Here is a 12,989-nt window from a genome sequence, read left to right on the forward strand (position 1 = left end):
GTTTAAAGCAGCTACAAGGAACTTTCATATTGTATTGACTTTGGAGGCCCCTGTGGACAAAAGTGTGAGTCTTCATAATAACCACAAGATATAAGGTCAAAAAGAAAAGTATCTCAAGAAAAATCTCCTCCTGCTTCTGTTTAACTGGTGATTGAACTACTAATTATAACTTTGCCTGTAAATGTAAACAGACTTTACTCTGATTTCACAGAGAATCCGACCCGATGGTCTCATTTGTTTATGTAAGTCATACGGACGCATTAGTATTAAATTGAGACCATTTTATAGCCAGTTAAAAACTCCTTGTTGTATATTTAACTGTTCTGCTACTGAGTTAATTGCTTCTAAAGCTAAATAAACAATTTAAACCCTCTTTAATTAGCTGGAAAATCCATTGTCACAAAGCTGAAAACAGGGCTGTTTATTTGAGCTCATGAAAAGCTGACTTTTTTTTTTTTTTTTATGTAGTTCTCACAGGACAATAATTCTGATGTTACAAAATGTGATGCACTGCTGTAGATTAAACTACACAAAAGTACAAAAACTTGTCTAAAATTAGCTCAGCCTTAAGCATCTGCACCAGTAAAATGCAATATACACATTAATGCAGCAGTACTCTTAATCCAAAAACATTATATACAATACTAAAACACAACATTAAATAACTATATGAAAATAGTCAGTCTTCTTGCTGATGGTCTCATTTATTTATGTAGGCCATATAGAGGTATCAGTATTAAACTGATACAGATACTTTCATAAGCACTTAAAAAGGGCTTCGCTTGATTAAGATTTTCAATGAAGGACTTTTACTAGTAGTAGAGTGTTTTTACAGTGTGGTATTAGTATAAGCATTCAAAAATGGGAACTGCAGTCAAAATTAAAAATACTGAAGCAAGTTGTTTCCCCTCTGCCTCCTCCTGCAGGCAAGTTGCCTGCAGGTTTCAAGGCACAGCACTATATTTTGACAATAACAAGCAACGACGAGTCCTCCACAAAAGCCCAATGCTCTGAAAATACACACTCTCGAGTTTGAGTTCAGCGACTGCTGTCTTACTGTCTGTTAAACTCCATTAACATATTGCTCAGTTTAATCATTAAAAACTTCTACTTCTAACCTTCATTAATCATTAATGATTTCTTATAACCTATAAACAGACAAGTATTATTTTACGGGACATTCTGTATTAATTTTAGCTCCAAGTAAAGTGAATAAACATGAAACTGACAGTGTGGCCAAAACAAAAACAGACGTTCCACACTGGAACAGAAATTTCAAAGGAGAACATGCTGGCTGCAGCACTGTTGTTGGATAAGCCAGTGTTTAAACCTAGCATGTTTCCTTAATCTCTAATGACATATTATGTCATCAGTAAATATATTACATTATTTCTTCATTAAAAAAAGTATCTGAACCTCTTTCAACACAGCCTGAAACTGCAGGATTGAACTGTGAATAAAAAGAAAATAAACACACTTGATGGCCTGGGCAATTTACTAGCAATTAAACAATAACTAAAGGCAACAAATTGACTGGAAAACATTAGAATGAAGGAAACAGTAGCCACCAGAGATTTGTAAATGAGGAGCACAGGCCTTAGTTGTGAGGTGAAGAGATGACTGATGAGGAAGATATAGTGTAGCAGCAGTGGCCTGTGGCTTAACGCCTGAAGTACAAATGAGAAAATTCCATAAGAGAAACCAAACCCAAGAATCTCCCCCTGTGACTCCAGCTGCCAAGCAAACTAAGGAAATCCTCTGTTTTCAAAGGGTAGGGGATGGAGAGGTACCATGGTGTGTAACGTGAAGAGAGCCTACATGTAAATATGTACATTAAGACCTTATGAAGGCTGAGAAATTCCACTCAGGCTGCCAACTGCTGCTGACTTTTACATAGTAATGAACAGAGAACGAAGAAGTCCTCTTAAAATATAAAACACATTTCCAGATTTAAGGCATTTGGAAACACAGTGGAATTTGAATATATGAATACAGGTATACATACTGCACATACACTGCTCCCCCACAAACACTCACTCCCAGCCCCTGACCCGCACTGATGTATAAAACACAGTCTGTAGTGACCGTGTTCTTGTTTTGAAAGCTCTGCCGTCCCCTGTGAGCCATTTTCACTGCACACACACACAGAACCGACAACACACACACACACACACACACAAGCAGCAGCACAGGGAGCAGCATCAAAACGTGGCTGCTGTTACGAGTAGTACTAACCTGTCATCACTTTGACGTTTTAGGCAAACACTTAACCACAAACCCCTCCTCATTCACTCTTGCTTTTTTCATTAGGTTCTGTTTTCATTGAAGACTGTGCATTGATACAACTTCTGCTTTACCCAAACCTCGACTCTCTGCCTCTGGCTGTCTGTTTCCCTCTGTCAACTTTAAACTTTTGTTGAGCTGGCCACAAAAAACATCAGAAAACAAGTCTTCTTTCCTTCCCTTTGCAGTATTTGAGATCCATTGCAATACAACACAATGGAGAACTTCATCTGTGGTGGTAAAGGCATTGAAAATTTACATTAAAATGTAATAGCAATATCTCTTTCCAGAAGGAGTGTCCTTTTTATGGTGAATAGGGTCAACCATAGACCTAAGCATGGGGCCCTCTGTGCCCTGGGCCGGGGTCATCTGTACCCTTTAACCCCTGCTGACAGTGGGCCTGGTTGGTCTGTCTGTCCACTGCTTTGGTCCAGACTGAAATATCTTAACAACTGCTGGATGTATTGATATTTAAAGTTTGTTCAGATATTCATATTCCCAAGTCAATCAGTCCTTATAATAGTGTCATGTCTTAACAACTGGTGTCACCAACAAGTCAAAATTTAAATGTGGAGTTATGACCAAATTTCTGCAAAAATAGTGACATTTCCATCAGCAAAAAGTTTACAAAGTCACACAACCAAATGTGACAAGTATTAAGTAAAACACAGCACAAACTAAATTAACTTTATAATAATTCAAACATCAGTACTTTCCAAACAGACCGACTGAACTTCTCCTACCACAGAGATATATCTGATCTCCACCAGCTACACATATTTCTATAGCGGCACTCTGCCTATCCTCCTCCATGTTGGCTCGTGTTCTCCTCTTCTGTGGTTCCAGCGGAGTCTGGAGGTTCCCCAGTTCTCTTGTGGGGAAGGGAGGGGTCTGCAACCAGTCCTGCCACTAGAGTCTGTCTGCCCCGCTGACACTAAAACCATGCCACCACTCAGTGCATGTCTGTGTGTTGAGGGGGTCGGGTGGGGCTGAAAAGGAAGAGTTTTTTGTTCCCACTTGGCTATTTTAGTAGACCCAAGGGGTTCATTTAGTTATTTCAGAGATGTTATTTTTGGGGGCGGGGTGGTGGTGGTATTGTGTGGTTGCTTGAGGGTGTAGATGGTCACCATACCACTTTCACACAATGTGTGAGGAATGACAGGGATGCTCTACACATCCCACTGATAATGTAGGTTAGTTGTTTGTATGTTTCCCACAATAGTTTAACTCCTGTCATGATAGAAAAAAAGCTCCTGAATCAACATTTTGAGCAATGTGACACCTTAAAACTCTCAAATAAAACCCAGAAATTATGATTGTTTATAGTTTCAGCTGGCGGTCAGCACAGTCCCAGTCTGTAGAAGCAGAGGGGGGCACCAGCATTGAAGCTAAGAAATGAACTGCCGCAGACAAGGTCAGCAGCAAAACTTTTTATTTTTTAAAAAGGCTCTTCTGTGTTTTAAAAGATTAGTGCAGATTCACACAAACAAACTAACAGATCGAGGCAGTGGTAGACCAACAACTCCCGTGTTCTGCAAGATAAAATTACTTATTTCACCCCTTTAGTCAGGTTGTTTTGGAGAGTGATGTTTGGCTTATTTTATGGTGTTTTCCTGTTGGAAAAGGATGTCTAACAGCAAAGTAAAGTGGTAAATATATTCTAGACATAGTGTACACTTAAACTGATATTGATTTTTTAGATGGCTAAAAGCACCGGTAAGGTGCTGCTGACTGATTCTTGCCACTTCTTCAAGCATGTCGACTGCTATCTAGTGCAGGTAATACACTGTCCATCAATAAAAACCTCATACAACCCCACTTCAAATAATCCGAACTATTCCTTTAAAGCAGAATGACTCATCAAGACTTGATGAGATGTACTCACAGCGATGGCGTATCTTGTGATGTTTCTGTTCTCGCACTCATTCAGAGCATCTGGTAGCTCCTCCCCGTCATGTGACTCTCCATCCGTCACAACGATCATCACCTTGGTGGCGCCCTCCCTGGCTCCACGCTCAGCACTGAACGCCTCCGTGCTATAAAGAAAGAGAGAACATAAAGAATGTTGTGCTAGTTTGCTAAAAAATCCAGCTGAATGGTCTGGAATCAAGACAGAGAGTGCAAGAAAGAAAGAAAGAGAAAGAAAACAGAGGGAAAGTACGAGGAGTGAAAGAACCTGAAGGAGAGGGAGGATACCAGGGAGTCACTTGGTTTCCTAAAATCTCAAATAAACTTCCCCTATAAGATAATATACAACGTCAAGTGCTTGTCTGAGAAAATGAATAGCCAGAAAAACACTGAGACATTGGATTTCAGTTCACTCATATGGTCCAAATCACAACTGGACCATGCCACAACTATATTAGTCATACTTGACACACATACATTAGCTGCCAGTTGACTGAAAATGGTCACTGCATGCAGCGGGCATGTGTCAGTGCACACAGCAACCGCATCTGTGCATTCCCATCCGGTTGTGCCATGATACAGAGAGGAAACCTAAATGACAAACACACGAACAGACCCAAGCCGCACCCTGTTTGTCTGCAGGAAACCTGTTCTCAGTGGGACCTGCTTCAAGCGTTGAATAGGGTTGGTAAGCCTCAGACCAACACACACACACACACACACACACACACACACACACAGTGAACTGGGGAGAGTAGTCACTGCTAGTGAACTCAGTCATTTTCAGGCCTAACTCCAGCCCTTGCCTAAATATAACATTGTGGTCAGCCGCAAGAAACTCAGAGTTAAAAACAACCGTTTCCCCTATGCAGTCTGCAAATTACATAGGAGCAGCAGAGAAGGAGAGGAAAGGAGAAAACAGAAGAGGGGAGTGGAAGAAAAATAACGGAGAGGAGTCAAAGACTGAAGAAGATGAGGAAAGAAAGATAGTGTAGCGCTGGTTACTCTGAGTGTCAACTGAACTTAACTGTGTGGGTAAAGCAAGAGCGCATGGACTGCTTCGTCTGTGTACATTATTACAGGACATTAATACTTTATACACAATATTGTATTATTATTACTAATTGCAAAGACTTTATCACATTTTTATACAAATCTTGATTTAGGAAAAAACAGCAACAACACATCTGAGGATCTCAAGGAGCAGGAAGGAGCAAAGGAAACTAAAAGCTCAGCTAAACAACTAGGAGCTGGGTCTGTCAGGGTGTTATAAGTAATCATTAATATCTTAAAATCAGTTCTAAAAGCAACAGGTGAACCAGTGTAGAGAAGCCACGATGGGTGGGATGTGGTCATGTTTCTTTGGCCAAGTCAGAATCTTTACAGCAGAATTTTGGAAGAGCTGTAAACGGGCGAGGAGTTTTTTGCAGATGAAATAAATTACAGTAATCTTAATGACTGGTTACGAAGGCATGATTGACAGTGTCCACATTTATGGTAGAAAGAAATGGTCTGATCCTTGAAACATTTCTGAGATGATGAAAACAAGATTGAATCACAGATTTGACATGTTCCTCTAAGTTGAGGTTTCAATCAAAGATGACACCAGGATTTCTGCAATACTCACAATACTGAACACCATTGTTGTATTGGATTAATTATTATTAATTATTATTAATTAAAGCAACAGGCATGTAGTAACCATTAATTAAATTATTAGATTAAGTCTGAAAAGACACAAAAATATCTAGGGAAAAGGAAATAAAAAGAAAAAAAACGGTCGCTTGAAGGGAGAGAGAGAAATTGGCATATGCAAATTAAAAGAATGGTTAAAGGCAGTAAAATGAAGCCAAGTATTACAACTAAGAAGTGTAAATTCTGCTCTGATGTGGTATTAAGATTGTGTGGTGTATACAATGAAATTAAAATGTGGGTAAAGAGAAAAGAAAGAGATATAAAAGTGGGAAGAAATGTGGCAGAGGAGAGAAGAAAGTGAGAAATGACGAGACAAGACAGATATAAACAGGTAACGGGAAGGAAGAATAAAAAAGGAAAAGAGGAAAGCGCAGAAAAATTAGGATGAAAGACAAGGAGATGAGAAAGAGGAAAGGGGAGATGAAAGAGGAGAGAAAGTGTGTGGAGCTAATTGGGAGGCCTGGCTGTATTTACAGCCCATTTTATGGAGTCACAGCAGTGTGGTAATGACACGGCACAGCGGTCTCTGAGTGTACTTTTGTGTGTGTGTTTGTGTGGGTGAGTGAGAGCGCCTCAGACGGGTGGAGCAATATAAAATTCAGTGGCTAATCCAATTGTAGATGACTGTTTGATGTTCATGCATCAGTCTGTCATCTGCTCTGAATTCAAACTGTCCTCTGTTCGCTCCATTACTGTCATTAACATGTCAACATCGCACTGTGTGAAGGTCCAAAGAAACACACTTTTTTTTTTACCATCGGGAGAGATTTAGAGGCCAGCGTCTTCCTCATCATTTTTTAAAAGTGTCAGACAGTTCTTTTAAAGGCTGACACTAAGTCCTTTTAAACTATTAGTCTGACATTTCGGACTTTCGGTTTCTTTATGAGATTTAGATGAGAAGATCAATATCACTCCAATGTCTAACTGGGTACCTATGGAGCCAAAACCAGCAGTCATCAGCTAGGCTTACCAAAAAGACTGAAAACAGGGGGAAACAACTAGCCTGGCTTTGTCCACCGGAAACAAAATCTGCCTAACCAGCACCTTGGAAACAAACTAATTAACATGTTAGTTTGTTTAATGTGGACAGTCACCATACATCTACTGTAACTCTCAAAATATTTTCTGTGAGTTTGTTTGTGTCGGCAAACTGGGTCAACCCCCTTTTCACTTGTGTTGTGTTTGGAGATCCATTCCCCCGCAAACTGTTGTTGAGTTTGTTGAGCTCATTATTATTTTCTCCACACAACACAACACTTCCATTTGTGTACAAAGGATTTGGTGGTTGTATTCCTACTGACTCAGTTGAGCTAACAATCAAAGTCATATTTTCATCTTCCCATGAGTTCCAGATAAAAGTGTACAGCTCTGTTTGAGTGTGCGCTCACTGTGCACACAAAAATAAAACCATCAGAGGCCTCTGGGGAGATATATTTAGGAGTTAAGTGCTGGGGTTTAGGGTTAAGTTTATAATAAGGACAAGGTTAGGGTAAAGGTCAAAGGTCAAACATGCAGGAAAGAGCGTTGAAGTTGAGGTTAGCCGGGGCCAAGGAATGAATGCGGTCAGTGTCGGTTCTTGGCCCTCTTAAGTATAGTAATAGAATGTGTGTAGGTGAATTTGAGTGTATGGTGTGATCCCTTAATATGTGTTCATCTGTGCATGTGTGTACTGTAAGTGTCTGTGTGTGTGTGTGTGTGTGTTTTTACAGCTGCAGGAGCACTACTTGGCTGGCCAGGCTGGGTCAGGCTGTGCCACACCTGCAGCCGTGCTGAGCCAGCAGCCAGCTAGTCCAGCTCAGCTAATCTCACTGTTTTTATACCCCGTCACTTTCCTGTCTAGTGCCAGGGCCGCTATCTGTACATCTCTGTGTCTGAGCAGAAGTAAGCGTGTTTGTGTAAGTCAAAACAGAAGTTCTTCAATTATTTCAACTGTAATTGTGATTTCTTTACCCCGGTACACACACAAAAACAAATGTTCACTGTTGTGATTTAAAAATGAAGTTCTATGCTTCTTTTTTGTCACGGTCAATGATGAGTCCACTGACGGTGTTTTTACCATCTGACGGGGTGGGAAAGGTCCAGCAGTGTCTGGATTTCCCGTCACTGGTGTTTTAAGGCCACAGTTACACTATTTTACTGGCTCCATTTTCCAGTCACTGCTTTTCAACTACCTTTTAAACGTTCCTGCTTTAAACTTCTCCGACTTTTACCTTTAAATGTAGCAGAAAACAGGAACTCTCCAATTACCTGTGTGCATGTGCATGTGTGTGTGTGTCTGTGTGTGTCTGTCTCTGTGTGTGTGCGTGCGCACAGAGGTACAACCCCTCTCCAAGATACACATCCCAAAATGGAAGTCACGGCCACACATCAGGTCTGGGCGTGGTGCACTATGTGGGTATGACTTTAATAAAGCAGGAATTTTATTTTGAAGAGAAAGATATTTTAAGATTTAAAGGTTTTCATTTAGCCACTGACCCTCAACCTATAGAGCTGTTTCTTTAGACTTGGGTTACCAGCTTAAATACCTTCGACATACTTCTGTGAAGGAAAGTCATGAAGGTGATGAGAAGCTTGGCAACAATACAGTGAGGAGTAAGTTAAAGGACAGGGTTAGGGTTAGATTGTATCATTTATATATTTCTCTGCTAAGTAACTGGTCATAACATGTGCATTCAAAAAAACTATTGGAAAAAAAAAATAATTTTAGCAAAGACAATATTACTTTTTAATTCAAAGTGGCATTGACTGACTTTTGGGCCTCTTGAAAGCAGCACAAAAAGCTCTAAACACAGCATTATCATATTATCTTCTCATAAAGTTGACATGGCAAACATGTTGTTTATTTACTCATCCAACAGACACACAGCAGCATTATCATTCATTTTGAGTATTGTAGGGCAATGGAAAAGTCCAAATCCAATTATCACTTTCATTTTAGCTCAGTTTTTGTTCCCCACCAAATCCTAAGGGAAATATCTGGCTCATTAACTGTTAAATGAGCCCCTACGTTCCCCAGTTAGTCACTAGCTATGTCTGCTGTTTGATGCTGGGTAAGTAGTGTATAGTGGGTTAGTCAGATTTTTCAGTGGAAATAGCTGTGTGGTCTCGCTGGAAATGTGTTTGATGACAGCAGTGAGAGTGAACCAAAACTATAAAGTCGCATGCCATAAAACCAAAACAATGAGCTAAAAGATGTTACAATGGTGACAAGAGTTGAGGGTTTATCATAAATATGTGTGGGTCTGTCACTATGAGCAACTTCTTTCGCACTGTTTTTATTTGATCTATTGTAAAAATCAAAATTTATAAAACCAATAGTTCAGGCTCTTGAATAATGATCAGCTTAGCCGTGTTCAAAGCAGTGAAATACATTTACTAATACTAATGAACACAGCCTTGTGACAGCAATACACCAGTATTACCAAAAAATAGTTTCATAATGTCAGTGATTTACCAGGTGAGCTAAGTGTGGATGAGTGGCTGAGAGAGATGGAAGAGGAAGATGAAAAAAGCAAGGAGACATGCTGAAATTAATGAGAGAAGAGCTGGAAACATCAAGAAACACAGCTGCACCATTAAACAGACTATGTGGTCATTTGTCATTCAACAGGATCAGAACGGTCAGAATTACTTTATTTAATGAATGCACAAAAAAAAAAAACTATAACGAGAGTGTATGTCCAGTGTTAAAAACCATTGTACCTGCATAACTGAACGCTATTTTAGCAGTTTCATATTTAATGGCATCATGGCGATAGCCAGACAAATTTTAAGAATCACCCTCGTCTTTCCACTGGGTCTGTGTGTTGCTTGGCAACCATCCTGCTAAATGTCGCTGAAGTACTACATTGCTTAGTGGAAGAATGATGATTTGTTATCAGCAAATTACTGCATTTTTTGTTCCTTTGTGCTTATTTTATAAAACCATGACAGGTATATATAGTAGCTGTTTTATAAAAGTAATAACCCATGTAAGGCTGTGATTCACAGGGATTTTAGAGCCAACTAGAGGAGTGCACACAGAAGATCTCCACCAGGCAACCCAAAAGAATATTTGGATGGTGCTCCTTCATAATCAAACATTTGGAATAGTGGCTGTAATTTATTTATTTAACCGTAAAAGATTACATTTATATTGTAATTTCATTACATGTAACTACTTGCGTGATACCAAAATGTAATCTGTTCATCTTTGAATCCGAGCGGACATTTGTGCCAAGTTTGAAGAAATTCCTTCAAGGCATTCTTGAGATGTTGCGCTCACAAGAATGGGGTGACCTGAAAACGTAATGCCTCTGACCACAGCTGCTGTCGGCTTGGAGCCATAAAACAGGTTTTTCAAGGTTTCTCAAAAATTGGGAATCGCAGAGGTCCCTCAGCATACAGTTATGAATGTGCACAAAAATATATTTAGAGTAAAACCCCCAAGAATGTTATACCAAACAGCTGGACCGTTTCCAGTTAGAACCAAAACATACTGTAGATTTGTCTGACTAAGAACATCAGCCAGTAAGAGTAAAGAAACAGTGATCGACAGGCCTACCAGGCCATGTGGATGGCATATGCAGTGCGCGTCTCCCGTCCCTCCTGTCTGCTGATGTTCTTGGCGGCCTCCACCACCTCCTGTGTGGTCTGGTAGTCCTTCAGAGACCACTCATGGACTGCTATCTCGCCATACTGCAGTATACCAACCTGGATGTGCACAAAAACACAGACACAAGTATTTCAATAATGCCACATGTTCATGGTTGTGCTGGTACATACTTGTGGAAAGTAACATCTGAGCCTCATGTTTCTGGGGTGAACTATCTCTTTAAGTACCAGTCCTGTTCGTAAAGCAAACAGTGTACTTGGGGAATTTTTGAATTCATTCAAAAACCAGAGGTATTTCCTCTTCACCTCACATTGCCTGCTACCCCTTACCCCCCACCCACCCTCCCTTTTCAAAACCCAAACCTCCTCTCGCTCCTCTTGTTTAGCTCAGAATAATGTCCTCAGACCCCCCCTCTCTCCGCTCTCCAACTTCCATTCCTCCCCAACCTCAAGCTAGCTCGGCTCATGTCCCCTTACATTACTAAAGCAATTCATTCTGGTAATATTTGCTTCGTTATATGTGTCGCTCCATGTATGTTTTCACTCAAGGGACTAGCTTGTCTTAGTGTTCTGGGCAACGGCGAAGGGGTTCCAGCGGTTTAAGGGGGAGACTCACTCAAATTCAAACCCACAAGTTTCCATTACCAATGTAAATAATATTTATAGGCAGTGCAAATACACGTCGACTTGCACTAGTGGTGTAGTCTAGTTCATCGTAGTGGATATACCGTGATAGAGAACGTTTTTGTGATGACATTCATCTCAGCTGTGTCTTGAGATATTGTAAATCATATAAAACTATAGAAAAACTGACACAAATTAAATGATTCCTACAATAGTGCTCTAATTAAAAAAAGTACAGTGAACTGTTAACATATAATCATAATATAATATAAACAAATAGGGTGTGCAAAACCTGCTGCAAAATTGAGGCATTCAAGTTCTGCTAAGAGTAAAATATAACTTTTTAGGGCAGCCATGATGCAGCGGATGATACTGTATGATGATATATACAAGTGCTGCCATTATATTGTTTTCTTTTCATAAGACCTGTATAATAACTGAGAATTCATTTAAGTTGCATTTGTCCTTTAAACATTGTTTCATTTGGTAAATGTCACAGTGCTTTTATTTTGAAGTCTCACCTAAATCAGCTGATAGTCTTGTAATGCTGCTCTTGCGATAATGTTGCTCTTTTACTTGGTAAAATGTTACTTCACATACCTTAACATGGTCTAATTTTTATTTTCTTGACAGTGTTTGTTTAGTTTTCACAGTAGATTTGGAAAGAAAGCATCAAATAAACCAGTAGAGAGAAAGCCACTTGTCTCTGTGCCTCAAGGAACATATATCAGCTATTCCCAAACTTAAAAATGCCATGATGTACTTTCTTACTTTCTTTCTTACGTACTTCTGCGGCCCACCCAAACATTTAATCACAGCTCTGATCAACACATGAAACCGATCATACCAATGGCGGGACATAAGATACATTCCTGTGTTAATGTGACAGATCACCAAATCTGGTGTGACACCTGTTAAAGTAGATCAGATAAATGAAGAATAACAATTTAAATAATTTAAATCCCATGGCTCTGTTGTATTAATTCTGATTACTTTTTAAAAAGCATTCCTAAATATTTTATGGTAATTTCAAAATTATAAAAGTAAAACTGTTGTTATTAATAAATGTTATATATGTATTTTTCATAACTTCTCAATGCCCAACTGCAGGGCCTTCATGGCCCATCAGGCTCACTGTGGGAATCACTGATATATACTGTGTGTACTGTGATATCAAATTACATATACTGTAATAAAAGATTTTTGATTCACCAAACAGTTATTTTTATATCTAAATGTGATAAAAAATTCATATAAATAAAAAACATCAAAATAAGATGCGTTTCAGTCACGTTTGACTATAACAACGCCAATCATGAAACATCATTGAGATGGTGGTCCACTGGATTTTTTTTTTTTTTTTTTTTTACAGAACAAACCTCTGTTACAAAAGGTTGAGAGCCCCTGACGTAGACTGACTTGCATTTATACCTGCATCTGGTCGGAGCTGATGTGGAACTTGCTGAGGATGTTGCTGAGGAAGTTCTGGACCTCGTACCAGGGGTAGATACTGTTTGAGCCGTCCAGCACGATCACGATGTCCATGTATGTGGAGCACCCTGCCACATGTGGGAGATTAAAAATATTTGGTCAGCTAAAGCAGGCCTGTGCTGCATGCTTCTCTGCCTCAGCGAGTGTGTTTGTGCAAATATGTGGTTACTTTGCGCCGTTGGAGCGATGGTCTCCCTTGGTTCTAGGTCATCGCTGACTGAGGCACAGATGCCGGTGCTGAACATAGACGTACCGCACTCTTGAGACCACAGAGGGGCACATGCCTGCCAAAAACACACACACACACACACACACACATCAGCATCTGTCTTGCAGGTGAAGCAATTTCAGGAGCATCTACAGTCAGTTTGAGTGGTTTATATATTTCTGTGTTC

General features: G+C 39.8%; 1 protein-coding gene across 1 annotated transcript in view; it reads right to left on the reverse strand.

Moving 5' to 3' along the window:
• The window catches only part of itga10 (integrin, alpha 10), a 39,736-nt gene that overhangs the window by 11,850 nt on the left and 14,897 nt on the right, over positions 1–12,989 (reverse strand). The window contains exons 5-8 of the mRNA XM_084726709.1: positions 12,764–12,878; positions 12,535–12,662; positions 10,430–10,578; positions 4,169–4,319 (exon numbers count right to left, since the gene is read on the reverse strand). Coding sequence (XP_084582835.1) covers positions 4,169–4,319; positions 10,430–10,578; positions 12,535–12,662; positions 12,764–12,878 — 543 coding nt within the window. The remainder of the gene's footprint in view (positions 1–4,168; positions 4,320–10,429; positions 10,579–12,534; positions 12,663–12,763; positions 12,879–12,989) is intronic.

The sequence above is a fragment of the Lutjanus erythropterus genome, chromosome 9, assembly GCF_056507025.1.
Source record: "Lutjanus erythropterus isolate fLutEry1 chromosome 9, fLutEry1.hap2, whole genome shotgun sequence".
Classification (NCBI taxonomy): Eukaryota; Metazoa; Chordata; class Actinopteri; order Lutjaniformes; family Lutjanidae; genus Lutjanus; species Lutjanus erythropterus.